The sequence below is a fragment of the Ovis aries genome, chromosome 22 (genome assembly GCF_016772045.2).
Source record: "Ovis aries strain OAR_USU_Benz2616 breed Rambouillet chromosome 22, ARS-UI_Ramb_v3.0, whole genome shotgun sequence".
In the NCBI taxonomy this organism is placed as follows: Eukaryota; Metazoa; Chordata; class Mammalia; order Artiodactyla; family Bovidae; genus Ovis; species Ovis aries.
The window spans coordinates 18,105,159-18,128,416 of NC_056075.1; the positions used below are offsets into that span (position 1 = coordinate 18,105,159).

Consider the following 23,258-nt stretch of genomic DNA (forward strand, 5'->3'; position numbering starts at 1 on the left):
CCACCCTCCAACCAAGCACTGCTGTGCCCGTTCCTCTAGCTGGGCATTTCCTTAAAACTGTGAAATCTGCCACTGGAACTCAGAGGTTGTGGACTGGTGACTGACAGTTGTGTTTTATTTAGCCCAGTGTTTAAAAAGCAACATCTAAATACTGAGTGTTTACATAAAAATTGATTCCTGGCTTCTCTTTTTAAAAAAAAGATCATGAAGACCTAACAATTAGTACATAGTAGGATCCACTGAAGCTGGGTAGGTTGGAAAGCATGCCTTTCAGGTCATTACAATCTCCATCAGTTACCGTTTGTCCCTTGCTCTTTATAGGAGGGAACGAGGTCCCTGCCCTGCTGCTGTAGCAGAAGTGGCAGTACAGTTGATGGGCAGGGGGCTCAGGTAACCTGCTGGCCTCTCCAAACTCTGGAGCTGGCAACGCTATTTGAACACACTTTATCCCCTGAACCTGGTTCATTACATTTCCTCCCAAATCCTTGATTACTTTGAAGGCACTGCAGCTACCGTCACCATCCACATCCAGGGTGACAGTGTGCTGTTTCCGTGCCTTAAATGAACATCACCACAAATGGGAGATTGGTTAATGCATCAGGGGAGGGCCAGCCGGGTCCCCTTGGTGTCAGGGGCCTTGTCCAGCCTGACTGCCTGACTCAGCGGGCCCAATTGCCAGGGCCTGTCTCCCCCTAGACACACAGGTCATACATCCTACATAGTGCAATTCTGTGGTCTGAAATCATAGTAGAACCACTGCAGAAGAACGTTTGCCTCCTTTAGCCACCGATGCCTAAGAACCGCTGTTCTGGCGCCTGACAGGTCAACCTTATGGGACAGTTTGAGAGGTCACACTGCTCTAATCTGTTGCCCTGATGCTCTGAAACCTTCAGAGACAGGTTAAATATGGGTGTGGCTCAGTGCACAAACTTAACAGAATGTGGGTGTGACACCTGAAGAGAAGAGAGGATGGACAGTGTCCCCAGATTCATGTGTGCTGTGTCGTGTAGGGCCCTGACGCTGCCATCTCCAGGGAGCCGTGACCAAGCCACCCCCCAGACCTCCCCTCCCTTCTTCATGACAAACAGACCTTCTCTGCCACTTCAGGCAAACCAGAGAGTTACCAGGGCAGATGCCCCACGTGTGCTGCTTCTGGGCTCCATCTCTCGATTGTGGCTGGGGGATGGGCAGCCCAGAAACTCTTGCCTGTGTGAGAGCGTGTGTCAGCAGCCCTGGCCTCACCCGTGATGCAGAAAAAGACATCAACAAGGCAGAACCCGTGTGAATCCATGTCATGTTCACATGAAGACAACAGACAATATCCAACATGTTCTAAAACAGCTTCTCAGGAAAGGGCAGGTGGCTCCCCATGGGCTTGTTCTAAACCAGTCTCTTTAAAGAGTGATAGAAACAAGACTACAGAAACCCCCCCACCCCAAAACAGAAGATCATAACTACATAGCATCTGAAAATCAAGACACTGGATGTTGACTTTAACATATAAAAATACTATAACAAAATGAAATACAAATATATATTAGAATCTGTTAAGTATTCTGTATAAAGAGATACTTTCATGGTTAGGCTAACAGCAGGCAAAGAGGAGATAAAGTCCAGCCTTTTCCGTTTCCGACACCTGCAGGGGAAGCCCAGGCCACTGCCACTGACATTGCTGACCAAAAGCAGCAGCACCCACGGGACTGGCCCTGCTTGTGTCTCTTCAGTGGAATCAGCCGATGGCAACATCAGAGTGAACTGGAGGTCTTTACCAAAGGGGTGACAAGGCTTGGAAATGATTTCTCAGGTGATTTCGCAGGAGCTTTCTCCCGGGACTCTGGGCCCAAATGCAAATAGGCCAGATGTGTGGTGGTCCAGATCCTTAGCAACTTTTGGGTTGGTGGTTCAGTTGATGAAAAGTTGATCCTGGGGCACACAGGTCTCTTGGGCCCCCTTGCTGTACTCACTCTGTGATGGATCCCAATCTTCCAGCTTGACAGAGGGTGAAAGTGGAGCTGGGCTGGGGTGGGGTGTGGTGGAGGGTTGGATGGGGACAGCAGCCAGCTCACAGAGTACTCCCTAACACTCCAAACACTCCGTCCTCTGCCCTCCCAACCCCAGGACTGCAGGACTCCTGACAGCCAGCACCTATCTGCAGATGTCCTTTCCACCTTCTGCAGAGTGAAAAGGCCGTGCCTGTCAGTGCCCCTCAAGCCCAGGGAGTGGCTTCTGCAAGTCACCGGGCAATGGTGGTGGCTAGGGGAAGGTATGTGTCTCAGGGTTGGTGGGTTCCATGGAAAGGGGCAAGTTAGCTACACTTGAGCTTTCATGCTGACCCAGCCTGGTGCTGGCTGCTGTCCAGGGTCCCACAGTGGCCCAGAAAGTCTAGGTAAGACAGGGATACTATGCAGTCTTAGGAGAGGCCCAGGCTGCTGCCTATGGGTGTGAAGGGCGCTGTGTCCTTGTTCAGCATTTCGAGAAAACAGAGCCTGGCCCCTTTTGAGGGGCAAATCCAGCCATGAGGACACCTCCCCAAGTAGGCAGGGCAGGGTTCTTTTCCCACTGCAGGGCTCCCAGGACACAAACTCACTGGCCTGAGTCCCAGGGGAGTGGAATGTGCCAAGTTCAGTCAGTTGTAGGAGGCCCTGGAATACCCAATATCAAGGACTTTGCTCACTGCCCACGGGCACAAGTCCCACCTCAACACAACCCCCTAACCCTGCCTTCTGTTTGCAGATAGAAGGAGCCAGGAAAGGGACATGCTTACCCTCCTTGCCCATCAGGGGCCCCCAGGGGCACACACTCTTGGGGAGATACTGGGATGGGAGAGCATGACCTATCCTCCTTCCAGCCAGCTTGCTGTTGAGGTGAAAAGACCATTTTTCTGTATCTTCATTATGCACGGAAGAGAAACACTTGTAGTCACACGGCCATTTATTCGATGGCTCTTCAGATACTGAGTCCTTCCGTGCAAACACCTAGAGTGAGCAGCTCTGGCTGGGGCCGGGGTCTGTGGGTTGGAGCCCTCACTCAGCTCAGCTCTCTTCCCAGGCATCCTGGTCACTCCTATGATGCTCAGTTCACGTCCGTCTGTGAGGGCAGAACACCCACAGTCTCCAGCCCTGGTTAGGCACATAAATACTTGCTGATGTGATTAATGAAAATAGATCTTCCAACTCCTCCAGTTTCTCTCCTGGAGCCACAGTGGGTCTACCTTGTCACTCAGTCATCCCACCTCCCCATCAGCTGAGCAGACTGAGGCCCACGGGGAAGGAGTTTGCCTGGGGTGAGAGAGCCAGCAGAGGTTTCCTGATGTCTGAGCCACTGCTCCCAACAGGTCTGCAGTACAAGGAGCTCTGAGGCCAGTTTACGCGGGAGGAGACCTCTCCCTGGGCCTTCAGCCTGGCCCAATCCCCCTACACCCCCAAGGACCCCTGCCAAGGGCTAGCCAGCAGCTGATGGCTGGCTTGTGGCTGGAGAAGCCCAGGACCAATGTTTCCTTGGTGGCTAATGTCTGGATGTGGTGATGTTTATTCAGCTGGAACCAAGGACCCCTCTGTCCTCTTTGGTGGGGTCCACACCCTAAGCCATCCCAGCGGTCATTTTCCTCCACACGAGCACCCTCCTTGAAATTGTTAAGTCATTCCATAACTTTAGGATTCAGAGGTCTGGTCCTAAGATCTACCGCCACCCCGAGGCCCATTCCCAAGCAAGCTGTGGCTTCCATTCAGCCCCAGGGGACAGGGGTTGGTCCCGTCCTGGCCAGCAGGAGGGCGCCCTTCCCCTCCGCAGCCCGGCCTACCACCGGCAGACGCACAGCAAAAGCTGAGAGCCAGGCTGGCTGTCCCAGGGGAGGTTGGGAGTACTTCAAGGTTATCTGCAGTGGGCAAGGGGGCTTCTGGGGCCTGCCTGGGCCACAGGCGAGAAGGGACGTCTGGTTTGGGAAGGGGCAGTCCCTTCCTGAGACCCAGGAAGCAAGCAAAGAGGAGGTGTCACCATTCTGCACTTCTTGGCCTGACCTCACGCACACATTCATTCAACAAATATTTATTAAGCGCCTATTTGTGCAAGGCACTTCCGGAGAGGGCGGACTGCAGCCCGGGCCACGCCCACCCGCCCCGCCCCGCCCCGCCCCGCCAGTTGCGGCGCCCTCGGCTTTAGAAAGGTGGTTCTGGCCCGACCCGACACCGGAAGGCGGGGTGCCTAGGTCTCTGCGTGGTGATGACCAGCACCCCGGCCAGATGCCGGCCACTCGGTCTCTGCTGCGGCCGCGCCCCCTCTCCCGCCCTCTCCCCTCCCCGTGCACTTCAGGCGCTACGCGCAGAGGGCACAGCCACACTTGGAGGGCTTCTCCACCTCCTCGGCAAAAGAGGTCCCGTCGCTGCACTCAAAGGTGAACTTCCTCCGCTTCAGCCGCAGGCCCTGGCAGCAGCCCTGGCCCGGACATGAACCCCGGCACTCCACCCACGACAGAGGGCGCGTGGTCCGGCAGATGGCATAGCCCCTCTGGACCTGGTGAAAGTCCCGGACAGGGTACCCCCGGCATTCGGACTCTGGATGGGACAGACACCAAGAGAAATCCTCAGGGCACACCCGAGAGGCGGCACTGCCCTGGGGAGGCAGGAGGAAGAGGAGGAGGGAAAAACCGAGCAGGAGTTGGGATAGCATCCTTGGACACAGCCCTCCAGCTCTCAGACCCCACCTCCATCCCCGCATCCTCCCTACCCGGCAAGCACATGCACATGCCTCCTCCTGGGCCCACAGTGAAGTCAGCGGAAAGGAGGAATATTCTAGCCGCCAAGAACCTCCAGGACAGATTGGGCTGCGCCAGTAAGGTGGGTTCAAGAAGTGGCTAGAAGCCTGGGAGGCAATGATGTCAGAGACGGAATTGGAGCCAGAGGGTCTGGTCTAGGGGACCTGAGGGTGCCTGAGTTCTGGATTTCTCAGGCTCCTCCCTCCCCCTTCAGTGGAAGCCCCTTGACCATCTTGGTCATGTGGGCCAGAAGGGCCTGGGAAGGAGTCCCCAACTCTCAGACCTCCTGCTGCTCTCTAGGTCCCAAAGTGATGGGCTAAGATGCTATTACCCTGGTGGTCTCTTCTGTAAGGAGAGACCCCAGCCAGAAGGGGCACTGAACCCAGATAAAGGGGCTGCAACACAAGCCGGGCCAGAGAGAGACAGAGCATTGGTCTGGGGGTGGGGCTCAGAGCCCAGAAGGTTGGGGGCACTACTGCCCAGAAGGAGGGGAGACAGGCACAGAGGGGCAGCTGAGGTTGGGAAAAAGAAAAGTCAAGTCGCTAAAGCCAGCTGTGGGGAGGGACCCTGGAGAGGGCATGTCAGGAGGGGGGCCCCTGACCTTGCTCACACAGCTCGCCCGAAAAGCCGGGGTCACACACACAGTGTGCCCCCTTGGTGGCTGAGGCCTGGCAGTGGCCACGCAGGCACCGCAGGCCCCCACAGGGGTCTGCAGGTGCCCCGGCCTGGTTGCACAGGGCCCCCGAGTACCCATCCTGGCACTGGCAGCTGTAGGAAAGAGCATCCAGAGGCACGCACTTCCCGTGGACACACCTGGAGGGACAGAGAAGAAGCACTGTGAGGACAGGCCGGAGCCAATCCAAGCCCGCCCGAGGGGAGCCCTCCCCACACCCCGAACAGCCCCTCAGCCCTGGGCTTCATGGGATGTTATTCTGTTCCCAAAACTGAAACAAAGGGAGCAAAATGTCCTTCTGTGTTTGTCCCTAGGGTCCTTTGCCTGTTAATAAAAACTGAAAACCAAGAAAAATTAATAAAACCCTGTGTTAGGCTACATGTTCCAATCTGGGGTTTAAATGCATAGTCTTTCCTTACCATGGGGGCTTCCCTGGTGGCTCAGACAGTAAAGAATCTGCCTGCAATGCAGGAGACCTGGGTTCGATCCCTGGGGTCAGGAAGATCCCCTGGAGAAGGGAATGGCAACCCACTCCAGTGTTCTTGCCTGGAGAATTCCATGAACAGAGGAGCCTGGTGGGCCCCAGTCCATGGGGTCGCAAAGAGTCAGACACAAGTGAGTGACTAACACTTCCTCACCATGGGGAAGTGGAACTTCCGGGGGAGGGAAGGGAACCCACAGGTGGGCAGGGCTCACTTGTGGCCATGGCAGGGGCCATCGGCGGGCTGGTCACAGTGCAGGCCCCCCCAGCCGGCCTCGCAGTGGCACACGGGCCCCGGGGTGGCATTGGGCTGACAGATGCCGTGCAGGCAGTAGAGTTTCCGGCAGGGCTCGCAGCCTGGCACCACGCCTGGCTTCATCCGTGTCTTGGTGAAGTCCTGCAACTCGTTGTTGATGTACAGGTTTCGGATGCAGCCGTGGAAGCTGGTGCCATTCAGGATCTGCCACAGGCGGAAGGCAGCCGAATTCACATCCACCGGCATCCCTGGGATGGAGGGGAGGGGTCAGAGCTGGGCTGAGCTGGGCTCAGACCATGCCCAGCACCCGACTCTGAGATCTGCTAGGCATCTCTACAGTGTTCCCTAGTGCCCTCAGCATGTGTCCCCCAGTCTGTGCAACCCAGAGCCAATGTTTCTTTTGCCACCTTAGAGGGGCCAGACTTCCTTCCCAGGAGAAATGGAAAAGCTCTTTTCCTTGTGATCAGCTGACAAGAGATGCTCTGGGTGCCTAAGCCTGGCCACCTTCATCCAAGGCTCCTGCCCAGAAGCTCAGCATTTACCTCCCAGCAGCGAAGGACTTGGGCCTCACACTCAGGCGTACAGCACTTTGTCACCCACTTTCGTGGTCATGACCTCACAGCAACCCTCTGACTTCAGAGCTGCTGAAACCCCTTTGATTTCTGTGCTCAGTGAAATTGCATGACTAGTAAACAGCAGAGCTGGGTTTAGCATCCAAGACCCCGTCCCTCATACCTACCCAGAGTCTCAGCAAGGCCCTGCACAGCACTGAGATGGCCCCGCTGCAGCTAGAAACCTGTCTCGTCTAGACCTAGAAACGTTCTCAGGTGCTGGGTGGGGTCATCTACCCCTGAAGCCCGTAAGCCCCGTTGGGAGCCCCCCAGCTGATGCAAGGAGTCTATGCATGGGACTCTCAAGGGCCCCGAGAATGGACCCTGAATGACCATCAAGCCCCCTTCTGGCCTAAAGGCAAGAGGAAAGGTGGCTACCATGCAAAAGGTGTCTGGGAAAGGCCAAGCCCCCTCCCAGGCCAGGCTTCAGGTCCAACCTACACTTCCATCCTTCTTGGTCAGTCTGGGGCAGGCAGTGAGCAGAGTGGGCTCCAGGCAAGGAGGACAATCCACCTGCAGCTTGGCCATTCACTAGGGCCTCCCCACCCCTACTGCCACCTTGGAATGTCCCCCACAGGAGAGTCCTGATCTGGGCAAGAGAGGCCCCACCTGGAATAACCACCACACAATGGAGAGGCCGGGGAGGGCCAGCTGCAGCCCCACCCAGGCCTGCAGGTCCTCACCTCCCACATAGAGGGGGGCGTCACTGTTCAGTGTATAGTGTTTGCCGAAGTTGTCCATGGTCATGGGGCTGCCGCCATCAATGGAGAGATTCACCATCTGGTCAAAGGTGACCAGCTCAACTGTGTGGAACTGCCCATCGTTGATCGTCTCGGTGCTGGAAGGAGACAAGGTGTTCCCACCCCAGGAATGGCCTTCAGTTTGACCCGTCCCTGCCCAGGCACTTCCCCAGAAAGGCCACTGGTGCAGCACCTGCTTCCCAAGAAACCAAATCTCCGAGAGAAAGGATTGTGGGAACTCGGTAGGCTCTGACCTGGTCCCACCTGTTCCCCTTCGGGGGACTCTCTTGGGAAAGCTGAGGGGTTTGGGGCAGGGCTTTCCAACTAATCAGCCTCCCCTCCCCACTATGGAGCCCTCGGTGAGGTGGTGGTGGGGTGGGGAAGCTTGGGACCACAGCTCAGGCCCCAGATCCTCGGACCCAGTGTGGGACTGCACTCAGCGGTTTGAATGCCACTTCCACTTGGGCAGCCCAGATCTCTGGGGATCCTCATAACCACTTGCTCTTGGCCCAGAAGACCTCTCTGTGGCAGCAACGACTCCCCTGCCCCCCGCCCCCCGCCTCCACCACCAGCGCTTGAGGGCAGCTGGTGGGCAGCAGGAAGCACTACCTGTAGATGGCGGAGCTGGGGTAGCTGCCCGGGTCGTAACTGACACGCACATGGCCCTGGTAGAGCTCCACTGCAATGTGATCGTTGTCCCCATTGTACAGCAGGATTCCGTTGTCTTCTGCCGTGGAGACCTATGGCAATGGCATTTTCTCTCCCACCCCACCCCACACAGCAGCAGCACAGGCTGGCGGGTGGGGCAGGAGGACCCACCATTAAAAGAGAAATGCGGGCAGAACTGTCCTCCCCTGCCTGTGTGAGTGACATAGCCTTCAGCAGGTGCTGACCCAGGCTGGAGCCCGCTCTCCCACTCCCCCTTCCCCCAGCCCCACCAGAATCCCATCCACTGCCAGTCGGCCATGGCCAGGCAGGGAGGACAGATGGGCCAGCCGAGGCCTGGAAACTCTGTGCTGGGGGTATGTAAGAGCTTGGGACCACGTGCCCAGAGAGAACAGTTAGAGTAGCTGTGGGGTATCCTATTCTGTGCGCCTCAGGAAGCTGCCTTGGGACCAGGATGGAACCTATAGAAAGGACAGATTCAGAAAGATTCTCAAATAGCTAGAACAACCGTGGAAGCAAGCGCTCGTCACTGGAGCCGTGCAAGCAAAAGCTGGCGTTGTGCCTCGAGAGAGAGATTCTGCTGTGATGATGCTGCAGGAGCGGTGATGGTTTCCTCCTGCTCTGTCCCTCTTCTGGGAAAGATGCTGACCCCCTGGTCTGTAGAGCCGACACATGGGCCGGTCTGGTCCAATCATAGTACCCCGCCCCCTGGACTCAGTGATTGGTCCAGGGATGGGCAAGTATGAGGTTGCTGACTGTGGTCCAACTAGAGTTGGCAGGGGAGAGCCAGCAGTGGGAGAGCAGGCTAACTAAACCGAGCCTCTCCAAGGATGTGCCTGAGGCAATGGCTGAGCCGGGTTTCCGTGAGCTTTATTTTGTTGAGCAGTTAAGTTAGCTGTGGTCTTGCATGTGGACAATGTGAGTGGACAGGATTTTGGAGAGGAGATCAGGGGATGGAGGGCAGAGTGAGCATGTTTGAAAGGCTAAAAGGTTCTGAGGAAAAGGAAAGAAAAGAGGACAAATGAAAGAGAGAAGAAAGGTGTGGAGGTTGGGATGTGTGTGTATGTTTAGCCGTGCAGGCATGCCTGACTCTGTGACACCACGGACTGTAGCGTGGCAGTAGGGACAGGGAATGAAATTTGGGGGAAAGAGATGACTAAAGAGGGGTTCATTTTTTATCATGCGATATGCAATACTCTCCCTCCCCCAAGAAATGTTTAGCAAATGGAAGTGGGACTTGCTTTTCTTTCCCTCAAATAATGATGTACTGAGTGGAATTTAAGACATAGAATGGCAAAATAAGGGAACACCGGGCTAGCTGTGGCCGTATTCCAGCCACATGGAGAAAGCCTGTCTGCAGCACTGGAGGCTGAAGCTGAGGAGTCACTGAGACAAGAGATGTTGGGAGGGGATCCTGGTAAGTTTGATTTTCTGGATCCAGTCACCCATGAGACCACCTCCACCCCTGCTCTTCTCTAAAACTGGTTTTGTGACCCAATAACCTTTCCAACTGTGCTTAAACTAGTTGAAGCTGAGATTTTGGTACCCACATCCAAAGAATTTTGACTAACAGAGTCCTCCCCACTGTCCTGATGATGCTCTGACCTGAAACCAGGGTCCCCTGTTGCTCTCTGACCACCCTCTATGACTGGGTGCCCTGGGCACACACCTGCAGCGTGATGTTGGCCCGCGGCCAGTTCTGCAGGTCCGTGAACTGCAAGTAGGTGTCCCGATCCACGAAGTTAACACTGAGCAGCTTCTCACATTCAGGGCCGCCAAAGCCTGGGAGGCACTGGCACACGGGCCCGTTGCCCTGGTCCACACAGTTGGCCCCATTCTGGCACTCAGTCCCTTCACAGGGGTTCCTGGGGGCAGGTGGTCTGGGAGGGGTCTCACAGAGCTGACCACTGAGAGGGAAAGGACTCAGATCAGAGAGGGCAGGAGCAAGGAGCATCTTCCTTTCCCACAGTGCTGGAGAGAAACTCATTAAACATCTTGGGACACTTGCTTTAAAGCAATGGAAGATGCTCCTAATTGAACACTCCCTATGAGAACTAAGAGCCGGAAGGATGCTGGGAAATGAGGTGAGAAACAAGTGTGGTCCCTGGACCAGCAGCATCAACATCACCTGAGCACTTGCCAGGGATGGAAAGCCTATTGAATCTGGTTTTTAACAAGATCCCAGGTGACTTGTGTGCACATTAGCTTTAAGAAGCACTCAATGCTCATATTAGCAAACTTTGGTAGCAGGTTTTACTATACCAACTTTGCAGAAAAGAAAACTGAGACTTAAGACACAAAAGAAAGAAGACTTTGTAGTATCAAATATGCGCAATAGCAAAAAAATAAAAGTAGAAACAACTCAAATGTCTATCAACAATGAATGGATAAACAAATGTGGTATATCCATACAGTGAAATATTACTCAGCCATGAAAAGAAATGACATTCTGATACATGATTCCACATGGAATCAACCTTCTAAAACATGATGCTAAGTGAAAGTCAATCACTAAGGACCACAGATTGTTGATTCCATTTATATGAAATATTCAGAATAAACAAATCTATGGACACAGACATTAGTAGGTTGGCGGTTGCCTAAAGGTGAGATGGAAGAGGGTTGTGGTAACAGATAAGTGTGGAGTTTCTTTGGGGTAATGAAAATCTTCTAAAATTGACTGTGGCAATGGATGCCTAACTCGGAGATTCTACAAAAAAGCACTGAATTCTACACTTTAACTGGGTGAATTATATGGTATATAAGTTATATCTCAATAAAACTGTTTTTTAAAAGAAGATACAAGCAGAACATGGGAGGTGGGTGACCAGAAGGGAGGCAGGTGCCCTTCCCTCCCAACTTCCCAGAGAGGCCAAGATGCAAAAGTAAGTGACCTTTAATGTCTTCAGGGATTCACTGGGCAGGTAAGTGATGGAGCACTGCCAGTCATCTATGCCCACCTCCTGCTCCCTCCATCAGTCAGGGCAGGCACCCTCTGCCTGTGCTCTGAGCCACTGAGTAACTCTCCCCAGGCCACACAGATGGTGACTGGCATAGCGACAGTTAACTCTCCCAGGCTCTGCCGTTCCTCATGCCTGGGGGCTCCTGCCAGCCCCTGCGCTGACAGCTAGGAGAAATCAGTCACTCCTGGTGCCTCCAGAGGCTGCTCACCTGTAGCCCTGGGTACAGAGGCAGGAGTAGCCATTGACTTCGTCCACACACTGGGCCCCATTCCGGCAGCGGTGGTCCCTGCAGTCATCCTGGTTCTCAGTGCAGTTGCCACCTGCGTAACCTGGCGCACACTCACACCTGGGGTGGGCACAGGTGACGGACATCAGCCCCACACGCAGCCAGGCCTCAGCCAGGAGTCTGTGGGCCCCCGGGGCTGTACACGTGACAGAGAACCTCACGGGCCTGTGGGTCTGTGGGGTCCCCCAGGAGGTCACACAGAGCCCTAGATGTCAAGATGCCACCATCCAGCGTGGGACCCTTTACTCGTACAGGATGAGAGCTTGTGAGGGCTGCAGGCAGGATGGGGGTGCTCTGGGCTGGGAGAGTGGACACCCTGTGGCTGGAGGAGATAGACACTTATGGAGGACCCAGCCTCAGCACCAACAGCACACCCAAGGTCAACCTTCAGCCCCTTCTCAACCTGCCCAGCAGCCTGTCCCCCGCCTCCCAGTACATGGCTCTGAGTCACATACGGCTCATCCATCCCCCTTCCCCAGCCTCCCAGCTGCACAGGCCCCGCCTCCTGGGCCTCAGTGGGGCTAGTGCGTGCCTCCCCATGACCTTCTGGCTCCAGGCCAGTTCCCAGCTTCCCAGCTCACACTGTGGCTCACTCCTCTCCTGAGTCAGTCCACAGGTGCCAACTATTTGCCTATCAGACAGAGAGCATACCCTCCACCCTGTTCAAACATGACCTTGCCTGGTGCTCCCCATCCTGCTTCCCCCATAACAAGCCGCTCCGTGCTCATACCTGTCTCCACGGGCAGCAATCTGCACCCTGCTACACTTCTCTGCCTTCACACCTGTTGACTCTGGAATACCCTCCTCTCTCCCTGCCTCGATCCAGCCAGGCCAAGAGCTCACCTCCTCCAGGAAGCTGCCAGTAAGCAACACTTACCAGAAACCCTTCCAAACTACAGACTCCACAGCTCAACTACACAACCTGGCAAGTAAGTGCACCTGTGTGATTTTTTTAAATCTCATTTCCAGTGTCTTTCAAGCAGTAAGAAATACCTTTTACCCAGTAAACACACACACACACACACTCCTCTGAAACCAGTTTTATGCCACAATACACCCCTTACTATATAAAAGGGTATGATGCTGTCTGATGTTTTCTTTTTTTTTTTTTTAGGTTAATCTTGGTCCACCCAACTGATCATAGTCCATTACTGGGTGGGTCTTGAGCTGCATTCTGAAAAGTGTGACGGTAGCTATGCTCCCAACCAACTAATTCATTGACATTTCACTTATCCATTCATTCAATGAATGAATGCATACTGAATACTTGGTAGGTTCCAGGTGGAGCTGAGTGTCTGGCAGTTCCCACCTTCCTCCAAGACATGAGGTTGAGTAAATATGCCCTGTACACCCACTGAGTGCTCCGTCTCTGCGCTGTGAAGGACTGTCTCAGCAGCATCTGACTGACGATGCGCAGTCCTGCCTCAGGCCCCACTCTGCGGTCCAGTCTCTCCGAGGAGCAGGCATGGCACTTGCTCGGCCACTGCTGCTTGGTCTCCTCTGCCAAGCCCACCTGGGGGCTCCATGAGGAGTGCAGCATCTGTCCACTTTCTGGATAGAGGCTCCTATGCAGCCCCTACATCTAATATCTGGGCCTCAGTGTCCCCCAGCTCTCACTTCCTGCCCATGAGGCTCTGGCAGCTCCTACTTGGCTAAGTTCCTGGGGGACTCCAGCCCCTGCCCTGGCCCGAGTGGCTGGGGTTTGGTCCCTCAGCCACAGACCTGAAGAAGCCCTCCCACTGTCCTGTCCTGACAGGTGGAACAGGGTCCCAGAATTGAGACCTGCTTGCAAAACTGCAGATGGGAGCAACAACTGAAAAACCCATGATCTTCACATTGCAGTCTGCCGGTGACAAGTACTTCTACATAGGCCAGTAATAATGATGGTGACAACAGTCAAGGACCCCTTATCCAACCCTCCTGAGGCCAGGCAGGTTTTGAAATTTGGGGCTTTTTGGATTTGGGAATGGTAACACAATGTTTCATTAGTGTTAGTCGCTCAGTCGTGTCTGACTCTTTGCGACTCCATGGTCTGTAGCCCACCAGGCTCCTCTGTCTGTGGAATTCTCCAGGCAAGAACGCTAGAGTGGGTTGCCATTCCCTTCTCCAGGGGATCTTCCTGACCCAGGAATTGAACTCCGGTCCCCTGCATTGCAGACGGATTGTTTTTTCTTTTTACCATCTGAGCCACCAGGGAAGCCCCGGTACAATGTCTGTAACTGTGTATTACGACACATGCCAGTTGAATCTGGGTGGCCCCTTAATTAAACATGCGAACTACTGCAAACTCTACACATAGTCCCTCTATATGGGATGAATGGTGACTGTAAGCAGCCTCCTATCAGTGCAGGTCAGTTTTTAATACCAAATACATTGATTGGATCAAATTTTGCTATCAAACGGACATTTGGCTTTCAGAGTTTTGTGCATGTCGAAATTGGCAATGAGAAATTGTGGACCTTGACTAGTTATTTATTGAGTACTTTTCAAATGTCATGCATTCGCTTATATAATCCTGCCAACCACCCAGGAGGAAGCTACTGGTGCACCCAGTCTGCAGATGAGACCACTCCGAGTGATCAAGCCACCCATTCCAGGTCATGATGTAAACTCAGGTCTGTCGGACCACAAATACCACCATCCTGCCCCTGGCTCTGACTGTACAGCCGAAACCAACCCACCTGACAGGTAAGGAAACAGGCTGGGGAGGGCAGAGGGGAGGTGACGTGGTGGCCCATGCCCTTCCCTGGCCCCAGAAATGGGCAACACTGACCTGGGCCCATCGGGGGTGCCCACACACTGGGCCTCATGCTGACACGGGTTCAAATCTGGAGCGCAGAAGTCCACCAGCAGCTCACAGGCCCTTCCTGGGGAAAAGATGGGGGAAGCAGGAGAGAAGCTGCCCCCCCGAGTCCCACCAGGCGGCCAGCCCAGCAGAAAGCTCCTGCAGGCACCGAGGCAGGGCCCCAGCCTTCTGCCCATAGGACCAGGCCTCAGGACACTGGGTCTCAGCTTCCCTTAATCCTTGAGCCCTGCCACGCTTACCCGAGTACTGCAGGGGGCACTGGCAGGTGTAGTTGCCCACGCCGTCCACACAGGTGCCCCCATTGGCACAGGAGTGCCCCATACAGTCATCCGTGTCTACTCCGCAGGTTGGCCCTTCAAAGCCAGTGGGGCAGGAGCACCTGTGGGGAGCAGAGAGAGGTGGCTGGACCCACAGCCAGGGTGGCAGCCTTCCTGAGGCACTGGTGTAAGCCTGTGGCCAGTAGTCAAGAGCATCAACCCAGAGTTTCGGTCCCTACTCTGGATCAGGCCCTTGTTAGGTGCTGAGGGTTAGAGGTGACCAAGACCAGCCCTGTGCTCACGAGATCACTCAGTCTAGTGGGGGTGAGGACAGGGAGACTGGCGACCAAAGGAGAGACTGAGGACCAGGGTGGTGCAAAACTGATGCTGGAGAAGGTGGACAAAGGGGCAGAGGTCACCTAGCTTCTCCCTGGGGGGAGTGGTCAGGGCAGGCTTCCTGGAGGAGGTGGTGAGTTAGCTAAGGACTCTGACAGGGGAGAACAGGAAGGAGAGGGAAGGCAGTGGGGGTAAAAGCCTGGGGGAGAAAGAGCCTTACAGTCTACCCCACAGTTTCCTCTATATAGTTCAGGACTTGAGGAGCACATATTTCAGGGATGGGGTAAGAAGACGGCTGGTGGGTAAGCAGGAGTCAGGTCCTGGATATCAGTCATCTTCAAACTGGGGTACACTCCCTCCTAGGGCAACTGTGGTTTTCCAAAGGATTTGCAGGTCATAGAGGTCTGAGCACTTAATTTCCACGTTTTCAAGTTCTGCACGAACTCCTCCCTTAACTGACCTGCCCCAGAGCTCCCGAAAGGTGCACAGGTACCTATCCCAGCCTGAAGTCAAGGTGCGCCATGCCTGGGGCCTAAGATCCTCTGGTGCCAAATAAAGGGACAATTAGGAATATCGATGTTTCCAAAATGAAGGAACAAATGCTTTTGCAAGTCAAGAGGTTTCCAGTTCTGTGCATTAAAAATAAATGAAGGAAGACCTCATGGAACTATCAGCTGATAGAGCATTAAAAATAATTTTTGATAACTGATCACTCTGGGTTTTTGATGTATTAACTTGGAAGTGTTCCAAGTAATTGAGAGACATGGCTATAATAAAACTACTAATCCCATTGGTTTACTTATGTGAACAAACATTCTCAGCATTTATAGCCATATATATATATATGTATATATATATATATATATATATATATATATATATATAGAGAGAGAGAGAGAGAGAGAGAGGGCTATATATGTATTTTAAAAAGGAATAGATTGGCTGCTAAGCCCTCTGATATTCCATAATATTCATGCCTGGACACAGGAACCAATTAGGAGGAGAAAAGGAAGCACATCCACACACAAAGCTCCATCTGTCTCATTAAGAGATACAGTCTAATAAAATGTTACTTTTATGTGTAATAATTAGCAATCAAATTTTGGAAAACAGTTATGTTGTTCTAATCAACTGTATATTATTGATCATTGTAATAATAATGCAAAAGAAACTTTCATCAGAGGTTTCTGGGGACAAGAAAGGAGTGAAAAAACTTTCCATTTAAACTTAGATACCCATGTTGAGGCAGGAAGGTACGACAGGGTGCTCAAGAAAATCTTCTCTAACATGAAAACATATTATAGTAGGAGAAAAAGTCAGGGAGGGTGGTGGTGAGGGGAATAAAATAGAAATACTAGTTTGAGAAAAAACACAAATGACATGAGATGTTGCAGCTTGTTCAAGAGGAGCTCCTTCGTGTGATTTTAAAATGATTTTTCGCTGAATGAGAAAAGAGTGATTTAAAGAATGATAGCTTTATTTTTAAGTGTTAATAATATGTGCAGTATCCTGGAAATGACCTTCTTTGCAATGAAAAATTAAATTTACCATGAAAAATTTTAGCTGTCACTTAAGAATGCATGAAGCAGTTTGTAATTAAAAAAAAAATCTGTTTGGGGGAGCAGGTATGTGAACAAAAAGGTGTGAAGCCTGTTGCAGGGTGTGTCCTGGAATTTCATCCCCCCTGCGAGACTGCGTGGGACACCAGAGAGGTCTGAAGCGGGTTAAGGGGACCTCAGCTAAGTCCCCTCCAGGAGGGCTGGGGGTGGATAACAGAAGAGACCCTTGTTAAGTCTCAGGGTTGGGAGGCACCCCTTTCTGCCATAAGAACCCTTCCCACAGCTCCCCCTAGTCTGTAGGAATGCCAAGGGTGAGGGGCTACCCCCAGCTGCACCCCCTCCTCCATAGACATGCCCCCCAGTAGCCTAGCCAATGAAGTGGGGGCTTTGATGGAGCTGCTGCCAAGCCCAGAGGAGGTCAGAGCCTATTGTAAGGACGCTGTTTCCAAGGCGACACTTGCCACGAGGTCATTTAGTGTTTTCTTTTTTACATCTGGTAATTTGGGTTTGCAGAGACAGGTTGACCATTTCTGCCAGTAGACTTGACATCCTTTTCTGAAGAGTCAGTTTGCTCAGCTGGCAATTTATTTTCAGCAAATAAATTGTGCTCCTTAGAAAGGCTCTGGGTACAGGAGAACTCTGGGAAGATGAGGGGCTCGAGAGACTCTGGGGGAGCAGGGTGAGTGGGGGGCTCACATGGCGATGTCAGCACCGGGAGGACTTGCAGGACGAGCTGCGGAGGGTCTCGGTGAGGTCCAGCCCTTCACTGAGCAGTGGGGAACCCGTGCCCATGGTGCGGCCAGAGTGACCCACGAGCTGGTGGGGGAGACCCCGGAGGGCAGGACCAGGACTTGCTCCCACCTGTGGGCAGGCTTCCCCAGCCCTTCCCAGGGGCTCAGGTGGAGGTTTGATCCTGAGGAGCTGGCTCAGGGCCCTCCCTTCAGACAGCATTGGCCCAACAAGCAGGTGTTTGGCTTCAACTGGAGGTTAATAGAAATGACAGGCATTTAAAATGTCCCCAAACTGCCTCTTGGCACTGCCACTGCATACGCCCCAGGTGACAGTTCCCAGTGCCATCGGAGGACTTGCCTGGTGCCTGGCAAGAGCAGGGAGAAGCCTGGAGCAGGAGCTCTAAGCCCAACCCCAACCCAGCCTGCTGGGTGACCTGGTCATCCCCCAGAGTCTCTGTGCTTCCACTGTCTGTGAGCATCGGGGGCTTGGCCTGTGGGGGCGAGGGGATGGTGTGTGGAGAGGCCTCTGGCTGTGATCTGGAGTGAATGACTGCTCCCCCTGAGCCTGTCCCCACCATCTCCCAGAGCGCAAGGGCCCTGGGCCATCCCATTCAGAGGAAGAAGGCTCCGAGGTCGGACCGATCAACACCCTGCCCACCAGGGTCCAGCCCTGGACCCCAAGTAACTCACGTGAAGCCAGCATCCTCGCCCTCCTGTGAGTGGCAGGTCCCACCATTTCCACAGGGGCTGCTGGAACAGCTGTCCAGGGACACCTCACAGTCTCGGCCCTGGGGAGGAGGTCAGTGATTGGGGGGCACCCCAGGGAGAACCAGGGGCCGGTGACTAGAGCCCTCAGTGACTCAGCCTGCCTGTCCCGGGAGTTAACTTGTCTACCCATCCACCTGTCAGGTCATGATGACACACCCATTTGGGCTCCCGCTCTGAGCCAGGAGCTGCCCTGGCCCCCGTGGGCTGAGTGACCAACAGGACAGCCCCAAGCCTGCCACACCGCGCCCTCGAGCAGGCCCCCAGCCTCCTACTTCAGCCCCCACGCACCTTGTAGCCACTGGGGCAGGCACACTTGTACACCTCAAGGGGGTCGTTGCGGCAGGTGCCCTGGTTCTGGCACGGGCTGGACAAGCAGGGATCACACTTGGCCTGGACAGTCAGGGTGGGGGGACCTAAGGCAAAGGGGAGGGTTAGTGCAGTGGGGAGGCAGGGGGAACAGGGCTGGGCAGAACCCCACACCCCTACCCCGGCATCCTGGCATGCAGGGACGCGTGGTGGCAGCCCTCTCCCCAAGGTGGGGCGCGTGGTGGCAGCCCTCTCCCCAAGGTATTTCCTCTGTATTTCCTCTGGATCACGCTCACCCTCCCTCACATCCACCTCTCCAGCCTCCGGACCCTCCTCTGTAAAAACAGAGTTAAAAACAGCCCCTGCCTCATAGGGCTGGAAGGACTAAATGAGATAATCCCAAAAAAGAGCTTCGCAGGCGGGTGTTGGATAGTAAGGAGCTCCCACGTGGCGGGCAGAGCAGGGGCATTGGTGTGAGAAAGTCATGGTCGCTATCATAAATCAGCTGAGGTTTTCTCCATCCCCTCACACCCTTCCACAGCAGCCACCTCAGCCTGGTCACTTGCTGGCCTGGACAGCAAAGGTGGCCACTCCAGCAGAGAAGAGATCCAGCTCTGAGAGGAGGCCATGCTTAGGAGAGAAAAGGTCCATCGCCCAGAACTTGTTTCCAAGGCTGAATGGGGAAAGACCCTTTCTGTCTCCTCTCTGGCCACAGGCATGACCTTCTCCAGCCCCTTCAGGACTCACTGGCGGCTCTTCCTTGAAATGGGAGGTGGGTGAGGAGCCGGCAGCCAGACAGCCCTATGAAGAGCATGAGGACCTCACAGGAATAAATAGTAAGACCAGCCAGTTAAGTTAGGTTTCCATTTCAGAGGGGCTTCCCTCATAGCTCCATTGGTAAAGAATCCGCCTGCAGTGCAGGAGACATGGGTTCGATCCCTGGGTTGGGAAGATCCCCTGGAGAAGGGAAAGGCTACCCACTCCAGTATTCTGGCCTGGAGAATTCCATGGACTGTATACTCAATGGGGTCACAAAGAGCTGGACACGACTGAGAAACTTTCACTCACTCACTCACTCCACTTCAGACTCTTTCTAGAAGTAGAGAAACATGAGTTCCACTGAAAATGCATGAGTTTGACTAGAAGGAGAAACTTTCCAGTAATAACTGCAGGAGAATCCTCACGGGTTACAGGTGGGGCTCTGTTTCTTGATCCGGGTGCTGGATACCTCAGTCAGTCAGTTTAGTCGCTCAGTCGTGTCCGACTCTTTGTGACCCCATGGACTGCAGCACACCAGGCTTCCCTGTCCATCACCAACTCCCAGAGCTTGCTCAAACTCATGTCCATTGAGTCAGTGATGTCATCCAACCATCTCATCCTCTGTCATCCCCTTCTTCTGCCTTCAATCTTTCCCAGCATCAGGGTCTTTTCCAATGACTCAGTTCTTCGCATCAAGTGGCCAAAGGATTGGAGTTTCTGCTTCAGCATCAGTCGTTCCAATGAATATTCAGGACTGAGTTCCTTTAGGTTGGATGTCCTTGCAGTCCAAGGGACTCTCAAGAGTCTTCTCCAACACCACAGTTCAAAAGCATCAATTCTTCGGCGCTCACCTTTCTTTATAGTCCAACTCTCACATCCATACATGACTACTGGAAAAACTATAGCTTTGACTATATGGATCTTTGTTGGTAAAGTAATGTCTCTGCTTTTTAATATACCGTCTAGACTGGTCATAGCTTTTCTTCCAAGGAGCAAGCATCTTTTAATTTCATGGCTGCAGTCACCATCTGCAGTGGTTCTGGAGCCCAGAAAATAAAGTCTGTCACTGTTTCCATTGTTTCCCCATCTATTTGCCATGAAGTGATGGGACTGGATGCCATGATCTTAGTTTTCTGAATGTTGAGTTTTAAGCCAACTTTTTCACTCTCCTCTTTCACTTTCATCAAGAGACTCTTTAGTTCTTCTTTGCTTTCTGCCATAAGGGTGGTATCATCTGCGTATCTGAGGCTATTGATTTTTCTCTCAGCAGTCTTGATTCCAGCTCGTGCTTCATCCAGCCCAGCATTTTGCATGATGTACTCTGCATAGAAGTTAAATAAGCAGGGTGACAATATACAGCCTTGACATACTCCTGTCCCGATTTGGAACCAGACTGTTGTTCCACGTCCAGTTCTAACTCTTACTTCTTGACCTGGATGGGTTCAATTTGTGAAAATTCACTGGGCCTTTCATTAACTATCTGTGTAACTTTCCGTGATGCACGCTGTATTCCAATAAAAAAAATTTTAAGGAGCTTTCTTTTTATATATTATTTATTTACTTTTGACTCTGTTTTGTCTTCATTGCTCCATGGGTTTTTCTCCTGTTGCGGCAGCTGAGGGCCACTCTTCCTTGCCGTGCCCAGCTTCCTGCTGCAGCGGCGTCTCTTGTTGGGGAGCAGGGCTCTGGGGCACACAGGCTTCAGTAGCTGTGGCACGTGGACTCAGTAGTCATGGCTCTAGAGCACAGGCTCAGTAGTTGTGGTGCACGGGCTTAGTTGCTTCACAGCACATGGGATCTTCCCAGATCAAGGATCAAACCTGTGTCTCCTACATTCGCAGCCGGATTCTTTACCACTGAGCCACCAGGGAAGCCCTCAGTTAAATTTAAACACACACACACACACACACACACACACACACACACACACACACAAACCTCTCATCAAGTACCAGTCCCACCCCATTAAATAAATACTGAGCAAATATTTCAACATAAATTGGCCTGCTCCCAACAGCTGCCAGCCAAGCCACAGACCGGACCCTTCTGAAGTGTTGCTCCTGTGATAGCATCCTGCACACAGGGTGGCCTGCGGCTTCCTCATTAACCTCTGGCTGCCAGCTTCATTTGCACTGGTGGTCTGTGAGCTTGTGGAGGGCAGGAGCCGTGCCCCACAGCCTCCAGGGCCCTTCTGCTGCTGTACCCCTGCATACAAGCCAAGCCTGGAGCAGCCACTCGGCCACTGCCTTCTGCTCGGCTGGGTTTCCTTGGCCTTCAGTCAATCAGTCAATCAATCTCCGAGCCTGTGTTTACAAACGCCCAGGGTGAGACGCCACCAATCACACCAAGCCCTGGATTTCTAGAGATGTCAGGAGGGTAGCAGCTGGGTCCAGTGCTCAGGGGTTTAAGCTAATTGCTGAGCACAATTCCTACCAAAGGGAGGCCTGAGTGCCTGTACTGCTGGGAGGCTTGGAGCTTCCAGAAACACTGCTGCTATTTTTATTTTCCTTACATAACCCCAAGGAGGGATTAGAGCCCTTATGGCCTGAGATTTTCCGCCTGGCTTTTTTAATTTTTTTGCTTGCTCTATGTCAGGACAAGAGGGCAGTCATGCTAACAAGCAGCAGGGGCCACATTCTTGCCATCTTTCCGCCCCCCTCCACCCCAGCCAGTCACCACAGGGACACAGAAATGTCTGGAAGGCCCTGCCAGGGTTGATGGGGAAGCACGAAGTGGGGGATACAACCTGGTACCCACCATCCCTTCTTGCGCTCCTGGGCTCACCTTGGCATTCAAACTTCTTGGCAGGCGTGGTGAGGAGCAGTTTGCCTTCCATGTCCAGAGGCCCAGCGCAACGGGCAATGCCCGGTTCCTTGTAGCCTGTCTTCACCCAGCTGGACAACCAGCGCAGGTGGCAGTCACAGTACAGGGGGTTGGCACCGATGGCCCTGGGTTAGAGAGGAGAGAGGACAGACGTTACAGCTTCATGGAGTTCCTCACCCATTGGGTACCAGGTATCAGACATTATGCCCAGAGCTGGCAGAACCCTAACAATCCCCATTCAGTGAGCACTAACCATGTAGCCAGGATAGATTTAAGTACTTTGCACCTGTTATCTCGCTTAGTCCTCATCACACCCTACTAACCCCGTTTTACATGTTGAAACTGAAACTCGAAAGGTGAAGACACTTGCCCAAGATGCACAGAGAAAGGGGGGAGGTAGGATTTGAACTCAGGCTGTTGAGGCCAGAGCTTCTGTCGGCACCGCCTCCAGGGTGTACCAGGGAGAGAGGAACCAACATTCGCTGCTGTGATGAACCAGCTTCTCCCACGTTAGTGCATCTAATCCTCTCATCAGCCCCACAGTATAAGCTTTCTCTTCTCCATCTCAAAGATGTGGGAACTGAGCCTCTCATGGAATAAGTCATTTTCCTGTGGTCACACAATCAGTGAAGCACAGCCCCCTGATCCAGACCTAGAGCTGTCTGACTTGAAAGCCTGTGTTATATTTTAAAATATTAATTAAATAATTATTTGACTCCATCAGGTCTTAGTTGCGGCACGTGGAATCTAGATTCTTGACGAGGGATGGAACCCTGGCCCCTGGCATGAGAAGCAGAATGTTAGCCACTGGACAACCAGGGAGGTCCCCTCTTTTTTTTTTATAAGCCTACACTCTTTAATTTTTCTCTTCATTTTCAATTAAACAAGAAGCACATAAGCACATTCTCATTGTAAATCATTTTCAGACATGGCACACAACAGTCTCACTTTATTATTTTAGTTTTTTTTAGTTTTTTATTTTTTTAATTTTAAAATCTTTAATTCTTACATGCGTTCCCAAACATGAACCCCCCTCCCACCTCCCTCCCCATAACATCTCTCTGGGTCATCCCCATGCACCAGCCCCAAGCATGAACAGTCTCACTTTAAACGACATTGTGAGAGTCCTCAGTACCACTAAATTGTATTCATTAAAATGGTTAATTTTCTATTCCTTGAATTTCACCTCGATTTTTTTAAAAAGGCACATTCCTGTGTTACTGATGGGAATGCAAGATGGTAGAACTCCAACAGAGGGGTATTGCCTGATATCTATCTAGTCAGCAATGCAGTTGCCTTTTGACCCAGTAACTGTTTCTGGCACACCTCACAGATCTGTGCCTGCATACGTGTGTAAAGGCATCTCTGCAACAGTATTGATCCCAGCATTGTTTGTAATAGAAAGACTGGAAGCCTCCCATGTTCATCAGTGGGGGAGTGGTTAAGTAAACCACAATACATCCACATTACAAAAAAGCCCACTGTCC

General features: G+C 52.9%; 1 protein-coding gene across 3 annotated transcripts in view; it reads right to left on the minus strand.

The window, feature by feature from the left end:
- Positions 1 to 1,277: 1,277 nt before the first annotated feature.
- The window catches only part of SLIT1 (slit guidance ligand 1), a 174,502-nt gene continuing 152,521 nt past the window's right edge, over positions 1,278 to 23,258 (minus strand). For all 3 annotated transcript variants that reach the window (XM_027960261.3, XM_042239098.1, XM_042239099.1), the window contains 12 exons: positions 21,733 to 21,896; positions 18,172 to 18,296; positions 17,806 to 17,903; positions 14,472 to 14,611; positions 14,200 to 14,293; positions 11,349 to 11,486; positions 9,847 to 10,084; positions 8,121 to 8,251; positions 7,455 to 7,609; positions 6,120 to 6,408; positions 5,352 to 5,563; positions 1,278 to 4,550 (listed from right to left, as the gene is read on the minus strand). In XM_027960261.3, the coding sequence (XP_027816062.2) occupies positions 4,312 to 4,550; positions 5,352 to 5,563; positions 6,120 to 6,408; positions 7,455 to 7,609; positions 8,121 to 8,251; positions 9,847 to 10,084; positions 11,349 to 11,486; positions 14,200 to 14,293; positions 14,472 to 14,611; positions 17,806 to 17,903; positions 18,172 to 18,296; positions 21,733 to 21,896 (2,023 nt within the window). In that variant the 3' untranslated portion in view covers positions 1,278 to 4,311. The remainder of the gene's footprint in view (positions 4,551 to 5,351; positions 5,564 to 6,119; positions 6,409 to 7,454; positions 7,610 to 8,120; positions 8,252 to 9,846; positions 10,085 to 11,348; positions 11,487 to 14,199; positions 14,294 to 14,471; positions 14,612 to 17,805; positions 17,904 to 18,171; positions 18,297 to 21,732; positions 21,897 to 23,258) is intronic.